The sequence below is a fragment of the Amblyomma maculatum genome, chromosome 3 (assembly GCF_055883805.1).
Source record: "Amblyomma maculatum isolate TAMU_Amacu chromosome 3, ASM5588380v1, whole genome shotgun sequence".
Lineage (NCBI taxonomy): Eukaryota > Metazoa > Arthropoda > Arachnida > Ixodida > Ixodidae > Amblyomma > Amblyomma maculatum.
Window position 1 is genome coordinate 59,439,788 of NC_139346.1, and position 20,518 is coordinate 59,460,305.

Sequence of the window (20,518 nt, forward strand, 5' to 3'; positions counted from 1 at the left end):
GGCTGAGCGATCGCATGATATTGCTACCGAGAAGGGAAGGGAAATGTGTCGAGAGCGGAGAAATACGCCAGGATCATTCAAATGAAGGTGCTGAGAATCTTAAAGCCAGGAGTTAGATGGCGCTTGGGAGATTCGTAAACCTAGGACATAGATTGCGCTTGTCGTGAAAACTCTGACGAATACTAATTAAGTACTTGTACGTGGGGCAACTGAAAAGGACGTTCTACTGAGGCATACATATGCGTGTCTATTTCACAGATCTCAACTTATTATGCATGAAAATGAAAATGCCTCTAAAGGTAAAACAAAAACACATATGGTCTAAAAGAAAATAATGCACCTAAATTCGTCGCCAGGGAGCAGAATGCGCTTGGTGTCCCTGCCTAGAGACGAATGTGCTTGCACGCATGGGAAAATAAAAGGATTGCCAATAGCTGCACATATATTCATGTTTTCTTCACGTATTTCAAGTTAAGTCCAGAAATGAGAATACGTTTACAGACGGGATAAAAAATCCTATTGCCAACGATATAATTAAATACGTAGTTTTTGTTTTTATTCCTTACAATGACATCAAAATTCATTACGAGCAAGTGCATACATTCTGTTGGTAACCTGAACTCTAAATACTAGCCCAGCACCAAGATATGGACCGCGGCTGGAACGTAGCGGCAGCTGCCAGCCTCACCGCCTTCTTCACCGTGGTCATGATGATGAACTCGGGCTTCTTCTATGTATCCTTTCTGGAGGAATTCCAAGTCGACAGACGATCTGCTTCCTGGCCAAACAGCGTCTTGGCGATTGTTTCGCACTCATCAGGTACGTTTTCGTTCAAATTCATTGCTGCTCTCTTCGCCCCAGCTTGGGTACCTCGTGGTGTCAGGTGTTCGATTGCCGCAAGAAAATAATTTGCGTCCAATGTTATGGGAGCGACCTTTCCTGTTGCATGTACCGTAGAAAAGAAATGAACGTGGGCAAGACAGCTGAAGTTCTGACACAGGAGCTCTAAACATCAGCTGCTTGCTAATAAACAAGAACTGATATTCAATAATACTTCTAAATAACGGGTTGACACCTTGATTTGAAGTATTATTGTTTGCCACTTGACTCCTACGTCTCATTTTCCTGTTCTTTTATCTTCTCCTCGCTTCAATGCTTCCTCATAGCACGTCTCAGCTGCGAGTTTGAAAATATTAAGATAGGGGTGAATAATCTAACCATGCCTTCAGGTTTGCATTTAGACGTCTGTGCGCACACGTCTTTTGTCGAGTGTGGTCGAAACAGCGACCACACTCTAAATAGCAAATTTTTGTTATCATTTAAAATAAACCACTTCCGGTCAAGGTCGTGATCAATAAAATAGCGCAAGAGCAGCACTAAGGGCGGAAAGGACGACGCACCGTGGTTCTCTGAGTCATGATTTTCGTCCTTAACGTTGCTTGTAAAGCTATTGTTTTCATCATGAACCGGCACCAACACCCCCAAATTTCGGCGCTGCTTCCTGTCACGAACAAGGAGGTAAGCCGTGACAGGATTAGACTGGAACAAAGGCGCTTGAATGGACCTTAATATAGCGATATACCCCTCTGTCATTGAGTTACAATCCAGTTCTTGAGAGCGAGACTATCCAAGCTTCATTGTGAACTTATAATTTCTCATTATATTTGTACAGTGAAGGGTTATCAAAAAATAGATTCTAGATATAAGACCGTTCTACCAATGTGCCGCCTCCGTCAGATGTTCATATGCCCCCCCCCCTGGCACTGCTGTAGACAGGTTTTAAAACATGAACTGATTGCGATTTATCTTTAACGCATGTATGTCAACAACTTGGATTGCATCGGTGCGATTTTTTAAAGGTGGTATGAAATATTAATACTACGAACGGCGACGTTCACTAATCCCAGGATAGTCGCGACTCTGTACTTCGGCATCCGGCGCCCTCTGGACACGTGTAATTACAATCTGCTTGCTGCCGGTGGTGTATCTGTGCTGAGGTGCACGAATGAATCTTTTTTCGGAACGCTAGCGTGTCTGAGCCTGGACATGACTCGGTATCAGCGGTAGGGCTGGAACTATTTGACATTTACCGCTGAGTAAAAATGATCCAGAAAGGCTCTTGACGAACCATACTGCATGCTTAGTGACCTGGGCCCGTATTCTGTGTTTGCCTAATTTTCGTAGGTGTCGCTATCTTCCGAACCTCGATTCATTTGATTGGTGGAAACGCCGGATGATGACGTTGGCACCTCTTCCCGTTCTGTAGTGGCAACACACGGCTCCAGCGTTTCGACCAATCAGATGACTCGAGGTCACGTGAGATAGCGACACATCGATAACGGCACAAACTCGGAATCCGGGCTCTGGAGGTGGCTTCATATTCTAACACATTTACTGCGCCTGAGCATGATTCCTTCAAGAGAGGAACCGAATCTGGCGGCGCTGGTTAACAAGCCACATGCGAAAGAGGTAGCGATCGGGGTTATTAAGAGAACACTGCTATTTAGGCCGTTGGTTAGAGATACTAGATTGAGGGGCTTTCCCTTGTAAAAGCGCTTCTCCGTGTCCACTCTCTGGGCTCGTCTTCCTTTGTGCGCGCTATTACTTCCAGCATAGAACTGCACCAGGCTAGCTTCGACAAAATGACGAAGGGGACAGTAAGAAGAAGGAGATGTGGTTACCTAATATTTCCTTATTTACCAAGAAAAGATTTTTTTTTAACTTTCTCCGGTCATTTGCAAACAATTTTGGTGCGCGCTTGTAGTGTGGTTTTCGTTGTCTTTAATGCTATTGCCGATGTTAGCGCTCTGATATTGAACAACACCAATGCTTGGTAAAATGAATAGTTAGAAAAGTGAATGTGTTCCATTTTTAGTAGCAGTGCGCACTCTTACCTGAAGCTGTATATATAGAGAAGTTCCTTCATTCTGAGGTGCTTCTGACCATCTGAAAACATTGATAGTTGCCTCAGCAAAGTGTGCGCCGTTACTACTTTTGCCCGCTATGACGAAATGACGTCCGCTTCAGCTTTTCACTTAGAAAGCTGAAGTAACTTGTAAAAGGTGCAGTAATCTGCACCTCCTGGTTACAATGCACTCCTGGAAGACCGTACTGGTAGCGTGGTGGCGTCTGTATAATCTACAAGAACTCATTACAAGTGATGCCTGACTTGCCTGATGTAGAAGCCATTTTTATCAAGCTAATTGTGGTACAGTCAGATATATATAGGTGTGACTTACAGGCCACCTTCTGCTTACCCATCAGTTCGAAACCTTATATTCGAAAACTTATATGAACACACATATAAAACCTGGAGATCATATATTTCAAGCTGGCGACTTCAATTTGCCTAATATTCACTGGACTACAATACCCCTCAATAATCATAATGAGAGAATAGGTGATGCTATCCTGCACATTTCATTCTTTGTAAAGAGGAAGATGTACATTCGAAGATCAAGAAGAAGCTTCCGTGCACTGTCGCCGGCGGCATTGCTATCGGTGTGTGCTCCACACCTACTCGTACGTGGACTGTTCCTGACGGGCTTCAAGATAGCCCACCCAGGCAGCACAAAGCATTGGGCCAATGTTGTAAGTACGACGGCAAGCAGTGGCCCTACATTGGGCCAGCCTAACCAGCATGCTCCCAACATAGGACATGCCAGTCAACACAATGTCCAACAATGGCCCATTCTAGCCAGTGCTCTCCCAGTATTGGCGCTGCCAGTAGCCAACACTGGCTAGCTTGGGCCAGGATGTACAGTGAGTTCCCGATATTGGCACTGCCGTACATACAGAATGTCTATGTTGGACCGAGATTGCCGTTGTTCCTCCAATAATGGTCGCACGGGTTTTAAAACTGGCTATAATGGGCCAAGCTGTCCTGCCTTCCTCCGTCATTGGGTTTTCCGTTTTTTAAAACTGGCTACAATGGACCAAGTTGTCCTGTGTTCTTCCGGCATTGGATGTTCCGGTTTTTAAACATGGCTACAATGGACAATGTTATCCTCTGTTCTTCCAGTATTGGATGTTCAGTTTTTTAAAGATGGCTACAATGGACCAAGTTGTCCTGTGTTCCGCCGTCGTTGGCCGTTCCTTTTTTAAAACTGGCTACAATGGACCATGTTGTCCAGTGTTCTTCCGGCGTTGCCCGTCCAGTTTTTAAAACTGGCTACAATGGGCCAAGGTGTCCTGTGTTCTTCCGACGTTGACCGTTCCGTTGTTTTAAACTGGCTGTAATGGACCATTGCAATTTGTCTTGTGTTTTTCCAGTATTAGCTATCCCTGTATGAAAACTGCCCACGATGGACCACTTTTTCCCCTGATCTCGCAAATGTCATTGCCATCCTAAAAACGCAGCTTTAATGGGCTGCCGAAGTGAATATTTTCCGTTGACCATTCAATCAAAACAAATTCTCCATTTTTATGGTTGAATACACGTGCGCTGGACGCCAAACCGCGGCATTTAATTCCGACAACATTTCAGCCGATCGTTCGGACCTCACCAAGTACCACGTACGGGATGACAATTACTATAACGCATTCAAGCACGTACCGCTGCAACTGTCTGGATTCGTCATATGCGGCGCACCTTTGGGGGTCAGCTATATGTGTTTATGGTTTTAGCCTATTGGCATGCATGCAGATTTCGTCGCAGGCGCATACGTTTGTCGCACAATTATATCTACTGATAGCACGACCGTGCCACCACATATGTATACCCCAGACCGGCTAGCACTCACGACCCAATATGCCTGTATTGGACGCCTATTACATCCCTGCATCTATACGTAACCTATAGTACAAATCCAGTTGTCAGTGAGAACGCGCATAAAAACGAAATCGTGTCGCCATAGCATGTTCATGTGACATTAAATTAGTGATTAGAAGGTAGCTTTTTTATTGCCGAGAAGGAAACGTTGCCTCAAGTTGAAGGAACAAATGACCATTTTCTCAGCGATGTTTTTGTTCTAGTGCTTTTGTATTATCCATAAGGAACTACGCGCAGCATCGTCTGTTTACCTGGAGAAAGGACCGAATACGATGTGTGTACTTTCTAGACGCTATCACTGGAAAGTGAAAAGCCGGAAGACTCGCGAGGTTACCATTTTAGTTTTGGGCAATCACACGGTGGTAAAAAAAAAATGACAGTTTTTCGTGCAGACTGCGAGCATGAAGGCCCCGGTACATTTATATGGCGCACAACATATATATCGCCAATAAACAAAAAAAAAATAGTTTTTTCCGCCTATTAGTTTAGAGTTTGACCATTCCAACCGCGCTAGGTGGTGGCAAAGGAATAAAAAAAAAACTGTACAGGAATGAAAATAATGTGCGCTGTCGAGTCATTAGAAAAAACGAATGCAGCCTACAAACACTGTTTTAATGAGGCAGTTTTCCATGCCCTTTCCAATTCTTTCATTCTACTAAAATGATTTGGAATACGCTGCTTGCTCATTGAACGTTATCGTCTTTTTGTGCAATCCGCGTTAAGGTGAAGGTGATTGCGAAAAACGTCTGTGTATTGCCTGATGCCACAGCGCTTCAGGACCTCGACGCGCACAAAATTGATTCTGAATCATTCATTGCTGTGTCTGTCACCGTCGATTTGCGAAGTCGAGACAAAACATGAGCGAAGAAATATTGTTACAGCTGGAGAATGATGAGGACGAAGTGGCGCGCTCGTTTGTGGAAGATTAAGAAAAAGAAGTGCGTCGAATGGGCGGCCCTCGTAGCCTGGCTCCTTGGCTGTTCCTCAATGTATATATCTTTAATCCTCTTTTGTAGATATATTTCTCCCTGTTACAAAATTATATGCCAAAATTTAAAAACCTTGAACAATTCACAAATTCCGTAGAATGTTCAGAACAGCGCGGTGCGCTATAATTGGACAAAGGCTTTATCGATGTGGCCATAATTACTTGCGCAACAAAATTATGCAAGGTCTTTTAATGGTTTTGAAAGCTGAGGTAGTGTAGAATAGGTGGAAAAAGTTTAAACAATGTGAAAACTGTTTTTGTTTTCCTAAAAATTTTCAATGTTCGCTGTTTTCTGTAAATTAGCGCGATCGTATCTCTGTATCCAAATGTCATAAAAATATGAGCTTTAGCTGTTTGCGGATAATTATGCTGAGAACATATTGTGGAATTATTGCTGCTCTACCATGAACCTTTTCTGAAATAAAGGCCTGCAAATTAGGAAAATTTTCGTTTCCTGGGCCGATGTTTAGAATTTTTATAAAAACATCTACTCATACCCGAAAAGCGAACATTAACTGAATACAGATAAAAACAAGTATATATTTAGTCGGATAATTTTCAGCTAGCTAACTTGAGCATAATTTGTATAATCTATAACCAAAGTTGGCCAGAATAGAAGAGAAGCTCGGAACTCCACCTCTTTGACATTATAAATCAGTCATCACGCAACAGTATATAATATTTTGAAGTAAATATAAAAGGTCGAACGACCATCCTTTGTTCGATCATAGGTGGCGAAAGGGAGGGGACGCGCGCATTTGTCGATGCACCAGCTGTATGGATTTACGCAAGAATGTGGATGGTAGATGGGGAGGCTTTCTATTTTTTTAGAAAATGTTTGTCCGTGGTTGGCTTGAAGAAACAATGCGTTTGCGAACACACAAAACAAAACTATTTATTAGAACTCGACTCGAGCGGTGCGCGCTGGCGGCCGCTCATCGGCACGGTCCGAAGTCACGGCTGGCCGGTGCAAGCAGAAGAGGGCTGGGTAAAGGACGAATGGAATGTTGAGAGGGTCGTTGGTCCTTCGTTCCCACGCGCAGCCCTTGCGAACAGAACACCGCGGCGGGAATCACGCGCTGGTTGAGCGGGTCGTTGTTCCCCCTCGCCTACGCGTCTACGTGCAAGACACAACAGACAGCATCCCCAGCTGCGCTGCTGTGCGGCCTCCTCCCGAAGCGTTCATTTCAGAGCTTGTTGGAGACGCTACAAGACTTGTGACAGCTTCTTAAACCTTTCTTTAATTTCTTCCCTCATTAATTTTCTTTTTCATTGTGCTGTGCATAATTTTCTCTTGCGCCTATACATGTCCATGTGCTCCGGTTGGTGCTTGCTACATATCAGTGAATAGCTGAGCTGTGAAATGTCGCCGGAGTACGGATTACAGCAACGGCGGGATACCATCGGCATTATCAGACTCAGTAAACGCCGTCATCTTAGACCGTGAGTATATATCTTTGCAGCATGCCATTGCTTCATAATTGGTTCTATATAATCTCCTACCAGTCCCAAATGTTCTCTTTCCTTATTCTCCTCGAAACAACTGCGCGAAGTATGACTTCAAGAACTAAGCGAATTTTCGTCTGGGTTACACGCAAGCAATAAGTGCGTGGACTTATTTGCTGGCTGCCATATGAATAGCATTTGCGCCGAAAATAGAGGAGCCGTGCGTAACAGGTGTGTATGCCACTAACACGTGACAGAACACTGCAGGCAGCCATTTGCGCAGTTTTTTGACTGTGCAGCGCGCCGCAATCAATTAGTAACCAGATACTATGCGCCCGGCTTTGTACATATATTTTGGACAGCCTCTCTTCTGCGCGCAGGAAGCCATGTTCACACAGTTTTTGGATTTTATTAAGAGTTAAGGGCAGTTTTTTGTTTTCAGATGTACAGACGAAGTTTTGAAAACTGTTCGTGCCGTCTTTGCAAGCGAATTTTACAGTGGGGCAGACATGTTCGCGATGCCGCTTGATGACTAGGCTATAATTAAGTCATAATGAACCTCCACTTTTATAATGGTTAATATCATATTGAGGAATTGAAAGCCGTGAACAGCGCAAGTGAGCCCCTTTTCAAAATTTTCTTAATCGACGCCCCCCTTCTGAGCACGTGCCTTCAGGTGAGGGCGTTATCAGAAAGCGGCGACAATAGGAGAGCGATTTCGCAGACGCGCTTCGAGGGCGAGGGAAAATAACAATACAAGCAAAAAGGCACATCAGCCGTGTGTGCACTGCGTCCCTGTCACTGCAAAGTAAACAACGTGCACGCGGGACACAATGTACAAAACATTGACGGCCGGTATGAGGCAACCATATCATCCGAATTATTGCTCGCGAAGCGCTCGATGACGGCGCGCACTTTCAGGCGAAATGGGACAGGAGGTCAGGTCCGCCTGTTCGGCAATTACAGCTCTTTGTACCTCACGTGCCGTACCGTATGCATGAAGTGCACGCCATAGCCATCGTGCAAGAATGTTGAAACCGAAGCAGCGATCCACGTATTCTAATTCTATAGGAAATCATTTGGGAGTAGAAAAGAGCAACTTAATATGATGTGCATGGTTCTTTAATGAACGATATGTATAAATGGACGGTTGAATAGTTACAGTAATGGAGTGTTCCGCTAGAATTGTTTACGGCCGTGACCGCAGTAAACATTACTCATATTGCTCTTAGCTTTAAGCTCTGGCATTGATAAGCCTATCTAAAGAACCGACTGGCAGTGACAGGTTGTTTACAGCTGTTGCTCAAAAGGTAGGCCATCATGCTATTATTGCAGGCATATTTGCTTCTTTTTGTACCTCTGTTTACTAAAACTTAATTTTGTTCCCCATTCCTAGGGACGCTGCACCTCTTACAACACTCACTGTTCAGTCGCTTTTATTCAAGTATACAAAAAGGAGGAAATGCGCATGTCTTTCCGTTAACAGCTGCAAATAACACGCCACTGCTCCTCGGTACTTTGGATGAAGTTTTCAATGGGGTTACCTGAGATGCCTAGCAATTGCTGTAATATTTATACCAATCACTGCAGTGAAACAGAAAGCTAACACTGCATCACTTTAACTGCTGCATAAACGTGCCTTAATTTATTGCCTATTCTTATAGACGCAGGACCTCTTACTATAGGCTTTGTTCAGTAAGCAACCGTTTTTCATTGCTTCAATTTCTATCTCTCCACCACTTTCTTGTTGCTCTGGGTGTGATCATTTGATTTCATTGTTCAAATCATATTGTTTTATCATGTGTGAATGATTTAGCCTGCACATACATGCTTTCATTTTTTTAGATGCACATCGGGAGCGTTTTCTACGTAGAAGTGGATCGATTGAGTTGTATCACTGGTGCGAAAACCGACAACCCCCAGAAGATATGTGTCCTGTGGTTGGAAGGGCAATCAAGAAGAAGAAAATCAGCGGAAAATCCTGCCTAAAAAAAGGTAGCACTGCATCACTGTAACTGTTGCATGCACCTTTAAATATGCCTTATTTTTATTGCCTATTCTTATAGACGGTGGACCTCTCGCTATTGGCTTTTTGCAGAAAGCAACCGCCTTTCATTGCTTCAATTCCTATCTCTCCACCACTTTTTTGTTACTTCGAGTGTGATCCTTTGATTTTATTGTTCAAATCATATTATTAAATCGCCGGTGAATGATTTCGCCTACACATACATGCTTTCATTTTTTTTAGGTGCGCATCGAGAGTGTTTTCTACGTATAAATGGATCGATTAAGTTGTATCACTGGTGCGAAAACCAACAGTTCGGTACCCCCAGAAGATTTGTGTCCTGTGGGTGGCAGGGGTATAAAGAAGATGATAATCAGTGGAAAAGCCTGCCTAAAAACTTACAAAGATGGCGCAAAAGCGAAATGCTGATCAGGGTTAGAGTCTGATTACTTCTGTTATCCCATTTCACTTGCTAGGTGATGTGACATATATGAAGCACCTTAGTATAATTTGTGGTATACTCACTGAAAATTGTGTAGACTAAGTTTTTTCTCGTTCAATTATTTTGAGTGACGCACGAATTGGAATAAAACGAAGTCATCCACACGTCTAATGCCCATAGACATTAGATGCGTGGATGAGCTCATTAATTGTGTTCCTATGTGAGCATGCAATAGTTTGTCGAATATATTAATATGTTAAAAGTTGATTTTTTTGCTGTTAACCGGAGTAATACATATGCTCAATATCATAGCATTATTCGCCTGTAGTTTGTATCTGCTCTTTCCTAAATTGTATTCTACAAAGTATACGTGTGTCATCTCGTACGTCTATTTAACTAGCGAACAATTTGCAATCGAATCCCTTTTGTGATGTTTCAGCTACAAATAATGTATGACAGTTGTGACAATATAGGTAGCTTTAGGTATAACATATAGCGCGAAAATCTTTAATATATGCGATGATATTTTTATTCACCGCATTGGCTAAACCAGCCTGTTGAAGAGACGAAATGAAAACAAATATGGATGTCTTCGGACAGGAACAGTAATCGTGGTGCCATGACCATTTTTTTAATTAAATTTTCATATGTCGTGGGCTAATGTCTCGACACAAAGGAATGACCCTTAGGTTTGCCAGATGCGGCGTAGTATTCTCGAAAAAAAAAACGCCTATCACTAAAAGTTGCACGTTTGGAGGCCGGCTGGTTGCGTAAAATTTTGTCATCCACTGTTTTTTACTCACCGCATTTGGGTAACGTTTACTTGTATAAGAAGTATTAAAAATGTGTTTCATTGATGCAGTTGATTTAGTAAAAAATCGCAAACTTTGCTTCAAGAACAACGCGCTACAAAAATGTTAATGTTCAACCTTACATACTGGCGTGACGCATTGCGTTGTTTGCACTAAAATATTCTGTGTTTATTACGCAGGTCATATTGTTAATTTAAGGCAGAATTTGGAGCTCTAAGCTGCTATGTGTGTTCTCTGTAACGCCACCAAAAGTATTATGCTGGAAAGCGATTTGCTTAAGATTGTAATTATAAAAATTACACATTGAAAAATCATCTTCAAAAATATAGTATTGTTAGTGGTGGTCAAAGCTGACAAATGGAATAATATATTAATAACCTAGATTGAATACTATTGCACCTAGCAATAAAAAAGAATGCAGGACAGAGAAAAAGTTCAGCCTTCACTTGCGTTCTGCCATGAAATTGACAGAAATAGTGAATTGATACCATTTTAAGCTATATTAAGTATTTGTCCTAGAAGCAGAAAAACGGTGTTAAGCGCTGACAATGTTTTAAATTTTACTTAAGGTAAAATGTAACTAAATTAAGCAAATACTAAATTGAAGTTTTGATGCCTATTCCATAAGGGGGAGCCATATAAGCACATCTATAGAACAAAAACAAGCATTTTTATATTTCTAATATTACATTTTGCAGAATTCAATATATTTACTGACTCAAATTAACAAAGTACTTTGCATTGTTTCCACAGATTTTGATAAGAATTGATGTTGCGGCCGTTTCTTCAATTCTAATCAGTTTTCCTTATTTTACCATTTTCTTACTTTTGTCCAATTTCAAAATAATATGCAGATACACACACAAATCTAGAGCTTCAAATTTTTTCAGAAATAAAGAATGGAACCTAGATAATGTATAAAAATAGTTTCTGTGGCAAGATATTATTGGATCTTGCAAGAATGCAGGCTGAGTTTGGCCATTATCAGCACAAGCACTCAGTTTAATATTTAATGTTATATTTTTAAACAGTATAACGCAACACTTTTTAGTCCGTGATATTTTTGAGGTACTGAAGATTTTTGAGAGGGATTTGAATGAAAATCGAAGATGATCTTTTTTTAATTGCAGCAAATTTGCCCTTTACTGCTGTTTTCGAATTCTGAGCAATTTTGATGCGTTGTGGAGAACACACCTAGTGGTCTGGAGATCCAGATACTGCCTGGAATTAAGAACATGCGTCGGGAAGTGAAAACATATTTAGTGCAACCAACCTAATGCATCATATGCCAGTACATAAGGTTAAAAATGAATATTATTTTTGCAGCATATCGCTCCTGAAGCAAAGTTTGTGATTTTTTAATAACACAACTGCAAAAACAAAATAGGTTTCTAATAGTGTTTGTAAATATAAAACCGAGCAGATGACAAAACCATGGCATCCAAACTTGCAACATTTTGAAATGGCAAAAACAGCGTTTTCTACCTCTAGAGATATACCATACAATTGTTTTTTTTTTCGAGGAAACTACGCGTATCTTGAAAAACTAAAGTTAATTCTTTTGTGCCTAGATATTTGCCCACCACATATAAGAATTTCATTGGAAACGAAAGATGGCCATGGGACCTCGATTATGTTTCTTATCTAAGGCACCCATAATACGATGTGAGAAAGTCAATATCAAGGGCTTTTTTTAATATTCCATATTTCGAACGGTTATGCCATCTAAGAAAATTAGAAAGCTAGGCACACCTTAGGTGTAGCCAGCCCTCACTTTCTGTTACAGCTGCATTTGCTAAGCTGAATTAATGCGTTGATTACTTTATTTTAGCCACGAATATAGCGCTAGTACGTGTCAATTTTAAAGAAAGGCCGCAGTGACGCGATTCCTGTAGAATTTGTAAGTGAAATCTGTAAACCTTACAAATCTACCCATATATATGATCTCTTGCAGGTTTTATTCAAGCTACATTACACCTGCTGCGCCCCATAGCTTGAGCCAAGGGTTATAAATAAACCATTAGAAACAGACGATGGAAACCGGTGGTGCATTGCTGGCAGCCACTTAGGACAGCGCAGAAAATTTTTATTTTGTACGTTGGGAAGTGAGGTTATTCGCTTCAAGTACTAAATATTCACTTTAGACAATAAATAGGACTTACAGAGTCGGTGAGCACGTTCGGAAACCCCTGTTTCAATATTTGCGGTTAGAAACCTCATGTGTACCTTTTCTTCCAGCTGTAGATAAATTCCGGGTTATGTAGATACCGAAACCGTTACCAGCCCATTCGCGCACCTCAACTGTGCTGCTCACAACATGATTTTGAGCGGACAAAACAACCTGCCGCTAAGATTGCTAGCCCCATGCATGAGTAAGGGTGATATGCTGGCGATGGTTGCTTCGCGTCGGCCCTTTGGCGCACATGAAGGCTCGAGTTACAATGAGCGCGCCGAACTTTGCAATGCGGATAATGACTACAAAGCGGTAAGGATATAAATGAGTTTAACAGTATTTTTCAGCTGTAAAATACAAATACAGTCTTGTTGGACGATGTGCTGGCGCGGACGAAGAAACCATAGGCAACTTGTAGGTCTAACGCTACACAGGGCTGTCGAGCCAAGCCAAGTCCTCAATTGTATTGTCCGGGAATCAGATTTCTGTATTTTCGTGGTTTCCTATTGTATCTGGCGTTCAAAATGCAGACGTGAGGGTTCTTTATCACAAATAATCAAACGTGGATTGTGCCGGTACTCTTCAAAGTAGCAACACCATTTATCGTGTAAGTCATTAATCAGTAATTTAGGTAAATAATGTCAATAAGGATTCCAAACAAAACCTTTTCTGTGGCGCTCAAGGTAGCTTCCAGCAATATATATCTGGTTTCCTTTGCCTGTCTCCGAAATGTTTTTTTTTTATCCCTTGGATCAAATTTGCTTGGACAAGCAGTATATGTGTAAAAACGATGCACCTGTGAGCTACCCGTTTAAGTGAGCTTCCGTTTAAGTGAAATACCCACAAAACCAGTCAAAAGCGTATATCAGCTAACCAGCGGCCAGTGCAGCAGTCGTGGGCTTAGATCGCTTGTGTATATTATATCTAGCCATTTAAAAAAAATGAAAATGGTCGCCGAACATTCTCTTGGTAACGATTATTAGTATAAACTGTTTGCACATCGCAGAAAGCGTAGGAGCGGCAAAAAACTAGCGCGCCAGTCATATGCGGAGACAGCCGATAATCAAGCACTAATTCCTAGTGTGGGATGAAACACTGGCTGTCTCAGCCGTATTGCTGTGGAGGCGATCAAAATGCAACAGGGCACATGCTATGCAATGTATATGCGTCTTTCATCCTAATAAACCCAAGGCAGCTGAAACTAGTCTGGAACTCATCAGTATAGTGTTTCTCATTGACCATAAATTTCGGTACATGAATCCTGGAATTTTCTACATCTTCCTAAAATAATGCGCGCGATTTTATATGCCTCGTAATAGTGTTGTAAATTTTGTTTCCTCATTGTTATTGTGCAGGTGCCATTTGCGAAAAAGTTGGGGTGGACGATTTGGAGGCACACGCATTTATTCGCAGGTGGCTGCCTGGTTCCTGTGACAGGGGGCGTGGAAGAAAAAGGCGTTATGCTGAAACCTCCCCTGGCGAACCAGGCATGCCACCTGTGAATGCAATTGCAGGGTCAGCCCCCTCACTACGCCTATGAGTGTGCCCTCCAGCTCCCTGGCCCCTTCCACTTTCCGAGAGCCCGCCCTGCCCTGACCAACCCTGCCACTGCCCCGCTAACTGCTGCTGTGTGTGCCCTCAGCGCTGGCTAGTAACAACTGCCGTCTATAGTAACAATTGCAATAAATATTATCTTTTTGTGAACCATGCCCTTGTTTTGTGAATATCTACTTGTTGCTCATGAGCAACAATTTGAATTTATATGGCCACTCCTATTTGAAAGGCCATTATTGTCCCAGCAAGTCCGATGTGCTGTCACGAATATGGCTAGAATGAAAAAGGCTGCATTTTATGGCCTGCACAGGCAGTGCCACAAAATGTGTAATCTTGACATCATCAATGGCACATGAATGGAGTAGCCGGTGTACCCATAAACCATTGGATTAATATTGGTATCGACAATATGCGGCATGAATGGAGTAGCCAGTGCACCTGCAATGGCTAACCATTGGTATGATATTGGCATTAGCAATGGGCCATCAATGGAATAGCTGGTATTAAACAAATATTGGTAATACAATGATGGTACAATGCTGGACAGTATTGGCAAGAATCATGGTGCATGAATGGAAAGTCTAATATTGTGCCTACATTGGTGGCTCCAGCTTGGTTGAACACTGGACCAATCTTGGAGCGAAAGATGGGCCAAGAATGGAGAATGTAGTAAAATGCCCAAATGCCAATATCAGTCCAATATTGATGCCATTCTTTTCCAGTGATGAACCATTGTTGGACCAATGCTGGTGTGCTGCTTGGGCAGTACCTCTAATAAACCTCCATCCTACATTTGGTAGAGGTGCGGGATGCTAACTTCGATCCTGGAGCTGGGTAGCCGCACTATAACAGCAGCTGCCATGCCAGACGACGTCCAACATCAAGGCACGCAGCCTGGTCCTACTGCCAACTGCGCCGGCTTCCTTCGCCGGTGGGACCCGTGTATCTTCAGCGAGACCAATGAGAATAATGTCGAAGATTGGCTTACTTCTTACGAACGGGTGAGCCTCTACAATAAGAAGGATAACGAAGCGAAACTGAACGACGTAATATTTTATCTCACCGGTGTGGCAAACTTCTGGTACTGTAACCATGAAAGCGACATCCGTACGTGGGCTTCATTTAAAACAAAGCTCGCCGATGTTTTTGGTCGCCCGGCTATGAGGAAATTGCGCGCCGAGCAGCACTTGCGTGAACGGAAGCAGCAGGTCGGCTAAAGCTTTACAAGCTATATCGAAGAAGTCGTCAACCTGTGCACACTTGTGGACACGAAATGTCAGAGGCTGCCAAAATCAAACATGTCTTGAAGCGTAATGACGATGACGCCTTCCAGATGTTGTCAGAGCGCGACTTGCGTACTGTTAATGAAAGCTTCATGCTGCGCAAGAAGAGCGTGTTGACGCGTCAGCCCCGAGCACAGGTTGAATCGCTTGCCGGAATGACACCTGCAGCCGATAACACATCGTGCTGCAGCAAATAAACGCATTTATTCGCGAAGAAGTGGTGCGTCAACTTTCCCTGCTTCCTAGCCCTCAAGCACAGGCACACCATTTTGCGCCGGCGTTGCAGTAGGCTATCCAGGAGAAGGTTACTAAGGCGCTTCCACCTATACATCCGCCATCAGTTGTCACTGCAGCTCCTCTTACTTACGCCGACGCCGTTCCAAGACCCGTCGCCGCTCCTATGAACTGTGACGATGTCATGCCAAGGCCTTTCGCCGGTCCTCTCACTTACGCCAAAATGGTTGCATGATCTCGGCCGCCAACTAACACTCTACCGTCAATGAATGTGCAAGCGCCAGCACCCTATTTTCGACCGGCTCCAAGATCATGCGATTCCTGGCGAACGACAGGCAATCGGCCAAATTGCTACATTTGCGGGCTGGCTGGGCATATTCCCCGTTATTGCCTAAAACGTCTCTCAGTGTTAGCACCACCTACCCAAGGTTTTGGGTAATGGTCTTAGACGCCTTAATATTCCCCGCCTACTGAGCCTCCAGCAAGCCGTCTTTTCTCACCACATGGCTCAGCCAACTCCGACCGTCACTCACTTTCACCGCGTCGCCTCTCAGTCTCTCCGACCCGTCGTCGACCGAATGCTTCCCACGAGGAAAACTATAAAGCGGCAGTTGCTGAGGAGAGAACTGCAACAACGTCAAACTTTCCAAGTCCTCACCTATCGCCAGCCAGTCTCATTGAAGTTTTTGTCGAAGCTGTTTCTGTCATTGCCTTAATCGACATTGGTGCTGCGGTTTCGGTAATGAACGCAAATATTTGTAGCTCTTTAAAGAAAGTGAAGACAACAATCGCAGCACTTTCGTTGCGAACGGCCAGCGCTCAGCAAATCAAGCCTCGAGCGTGCACCGCTCGAGTAGTGGTCGAGAATCGTCTGTATATAATTGAGTTCGTCATGCTGCAAAGTTGCTCACACGCTGTAATTTTAGGCTGGGATTTCCGGTCGCATTATGCCGCTATAATCGATTATGCTCGCGCTGAAGTCAGATTTTCTGTGGGACCCGAGCCCGTATTTAAGACAACGCTTCTTTTCGTATCTGCGCTAAAGTCCTCGTCGACGAAGACATCGACATTCCTCCTCCTTCGTCCCTGCTTGTAAATATCACTTGTGAATTTGTGTGCGATTAAACTTTCCTCTTCACGCCAGCACATGCATTTCCGCGCCGAAAGTGCCTATCATTGTAGTATGCTTTACTTACTGTTTCTGCTGGCTCCTTTGCGATCTGGCTCTCTAACCCGTTTACCTACCCCAATGCTTTGCGCCACGGTGAATGTCTAGGAGCCTACAACCAATCGCATCTCTTTTCTATGAAGAGACTGACGACGTGCCACACATCGCCATGGCTGCATTCAGCCCTCCAATTTCTGTATCACCTACCTCTACCGTAGACCAGTTCTGCCACTCCATCAACGCCACTCTTTCTGAGCTTCAGCGAGCGCAACCTCTTGCCTATCTTGAAAAGTTCAGCTCCTCCTTCGACTCCCATCAAACTTCGATGGGCCAGAATTGAACTGTCACTCATCGGATCGACTCTGGATACCATGCACCACTGCGACAGTGGTCCTACCGTGTCTCTCCAACAGAGCGGCAAGTTATTGAAGAGCAAATAGACCAGATGCTCCAGAAAGGCGTCCTTCACCCCTCAAATATGCCTTGGGTATGGCCGGTTGTGCTGGCTAAAAAGAAGATTGGTTTAATCTGTTTCTGTGTGTGTAGGTTACAAAGAGAGACGTCTATCCTCTTCCGCGCATAGACGACGCACTGGACTGCTTGCAAGGGGCCGAATTCTTTTCTATGAATAAATTTAAGTTCTGGATAGTGCCAGTTCCCGATGGAAGCTGCGGACTGCTCTAAAACCGCTTTTGTTACTCCAGATGGCCTGTAAGGGTTTACTGTTATGACTTTCGGTCATTGCAATACTCCTGCGACATTTGAGTGAATCATGTACACCATTTTGCGTGGACTGAAATGGGAGACCTGCCTCTGCTATACTGACGATATGGTTGTCTTTTTACCTGACTTCAACACTCATCTGTATTGCCTGAAGTACGTTTTGACTTCCCTTTCTGACGCTGGCTTGCAGCTAACTTAAAGAAGTGTTGTTTTTCCGCCCGTCAACTAACCATTTTAGAGCACGTTGTCTCCAAGCAAGGGGTTCTGTCGGGCAGTTCCGACTTTTCGCTCTGGTCACCATCATGCTACTGTGGTCGACACAGTCGTCAAAAACAAAACAACGGAACAGATTTATTGTCCCTTCGTTTACAACACTCGCTCGCACGGCGTACAGAACACACACTGACCGAAAACGGTCCGCTTCGGTGGCGGCACGGTCCACTCGGTCCCTCTCAGCACACCCTCTCCCACCAGATGTCTGGGGTCGGGATGGCCGAGTAACCCGAGAGTTACTTCGCAGCGCGGAGCAGAGCACCTCCCGTCGAGTCCGAGGCGGGTCCCCGGAGAGGGTCTGCGCGCCTTTCGTCCGTGGGCCGAAAGTGCGTGGCGTCTCTGTCGACAACATTGGGCCATCCTTTTCTTTTCAACCGCCCTCGGTTGGAATGGGGTCTTGTGTTTTCTCTTTTTTTTTTCTTACTCGTAGGCCGCTTGGCCCTCGTCGCTTTCGGGGTCTTCTGAAGAGGAATCGTCGCTGGCCGCGGTTCCTAATGTGAAGCGCCTCATCCGGTCCGCCGCCAGGACGCCTCCGTAGAATCGCCGGGTGCGCTGTACTTCGGGGAAGTCTTGCACTTTGTATCGGTCGTTGGGAAGCGTTTCCACGACCATGTATAGTCCCCTATACTTTGGGCACAGCTTGCTCGGCTCTCCCGTTGAAACTGGCTCCCTTTCGATCAACACCATGTCGCCTGGCTGGTAGCTGGGCGCTGACAGTGCTGCGGATAAATAGGCCCAAGTGATTCATATGGATCGTATCGAATGCCACGGCCACTTTTTCTATGCTGTGCAGCCTTCCCGGCTTTTTTCCGGAAGGAGCTTTTCGATACAGACAATCCAAGCAGCATGAGATGTGCCGTTTTACGCAACGTCGCATCCTTGGGATCCAATATTTCCTTTCTAGCAAGGCCATTGTTTTGTCAACTGCGAAGTGTCCCACATCGTCGTGACACCGTCTCACAATTTGCCAACGTGCCGCCTGTGGCACCACCCATAACAAGCGCTCCTCACCGTTGTTGGATGATCTCCTGAAAAGCACACCTTCTATCATGGCATACTCTTTTCTTATGCGGCGCACTTCTTTCGTCTTCGAGGGTCCCCTCAGTGTGTCTGCGATAGACTGTAACTTTGAGTCCGTTTTCTGTGCCAGCGTCAACCAGTCGTCGTCGGTGAGCTCCGTTATAAAGATATTAATGCTTCTTGCAACATCAATTTCTTCTGCTTCGGAGGTAGGCGCCCTGCTGAGGGCATGAACATGGCCCATTGAAGCTCCAGCGGTTGCCTTTGTCGGTGTTTTTTTCGTTGCAGCTTACGAGAATGAAAGGTTCCGAATATTGTTCTTCCATGCTCAATGTTCCCCTTGCGATTTTCCGGTTTTGCGCGATGATCAGCGGAGAATCTGACACATTCGCTACAGGTAGGCATAGCTCGCACCCTTCGTTTTCCCTCAGCACACAGCTTGGTACGTATTGGCCGCGTGGCTCGTGCAGCTTACCGTGGACGAAGATGTCACTGTGAGTAACATTGACACTGCCCAGTGCAGCAAAGCCTACGTAATTCGGTGGTATGACAACAGCCTCCTTTGCCCACAAGTTCACTCGGCGTGGTGGTAGGGCTGGTACAGCTAAGTTGGCCAGAGTCCCGTCCTCATCCTCCAACTCGTCATGCTCCTCGAAAATGCGCACTGTATTTTTGCGGCGTACCACCGTTATGTGCGGCTGTTCGGTAAAGGGTTGCCCGACAAGCAGTGGGACAAATTGTACATCGTCCCGGACAATGGACGTCGGCTGTAGCCTGGTCCACCGTCAATTTCGCTGCAGAACTGCCCATTGGCGTCGTTTTTCCCGACCCGTACCCGCTGATCGTAAAGGGACGGCTTAGAGGTTCGTATGAGAATTTCAACTTTTCTGCTTCGCTCTCCCGCATCGTTATGCACTGGCTTCCCATGTCGACGTATGCCTTAATCGGCTTCCCGTTCACGTTGGCACTCATGAAGTACTTCTGATTTGGCACCATGCTGCCCACTGTATCGTTGCTCTCTTGCGCAAGGACAGCTGGTTTCGTCCCGTTGATAGTTGTCGAGCCTTTCTTTGAATAGAAATCTTTGATCTAGGGGCCCAATTTTCCACAATTTGTGCATCGCGGTTTGCGTTGAGGTTTTGGGCATGCTGCCGAAAAATGTCCGTATGAAGAGCAATTAAAACAAATTGGCTCGCCTTTTTCATTGTACTTCCGTCCGGATGCCTTTGAGGATTCGCCTCCGGTGCGAGGTGGACGTTGAGCAGTTGCCGCTAAGCAGTCGTTTCCGTCTTGGACGCGATGTGAACGTCGAGCATCCAACGGCTGATAGAGCGTCTTAGGTTTCGTCTGCTTCATGGTGTCCGTTCTGTCGCAGAGCCGTTTCATGCACTGGAGCAACTCATCTGGGCTTGCGTAGTCTCGAACGTTGAGGGTCCGCACCAGATTTTCGTCGTTGAGTCCAGTGATGACGTACTCGATACAAGCCGCTTCAGCGATGTTGCAGCGCCTTGCTTTGGCCAGCTTGTTGTAGAAGTACGCTTCAACACTTTCGTGGCGCTCTTTCGTTCGTGATACCCTGTCCCGGAATGTGCGTTGGAAACTGGATGCCGAGGGAAACGCCCTCTT

General features: G+C 44.6%; 1 protein-coding gene across 1 annotated transcript in view; it reads left to right on the forward strand.

Annotated features, from left to right (window-relative positions):
- The first annotated feature begins 639 nt into the window (after positions 1-639).
- LOC146194837 (uncharacterized) overlaps positions 640-20,518 on the forward strand; it is a 41,727-nt gene continuing 21,848 nt past the window's right edge. Inside the window, exon 1 of the mRNA XM_084596649.1 lies at positions 640-819. Coding sequence (XP_084452775.1) covers positions 648-819 — 172 coding nt within the window. The 5' untranslated portion in view covers positions 640-647. The remainder of the gene's footprint in view (positions 820-20,518) is intronic.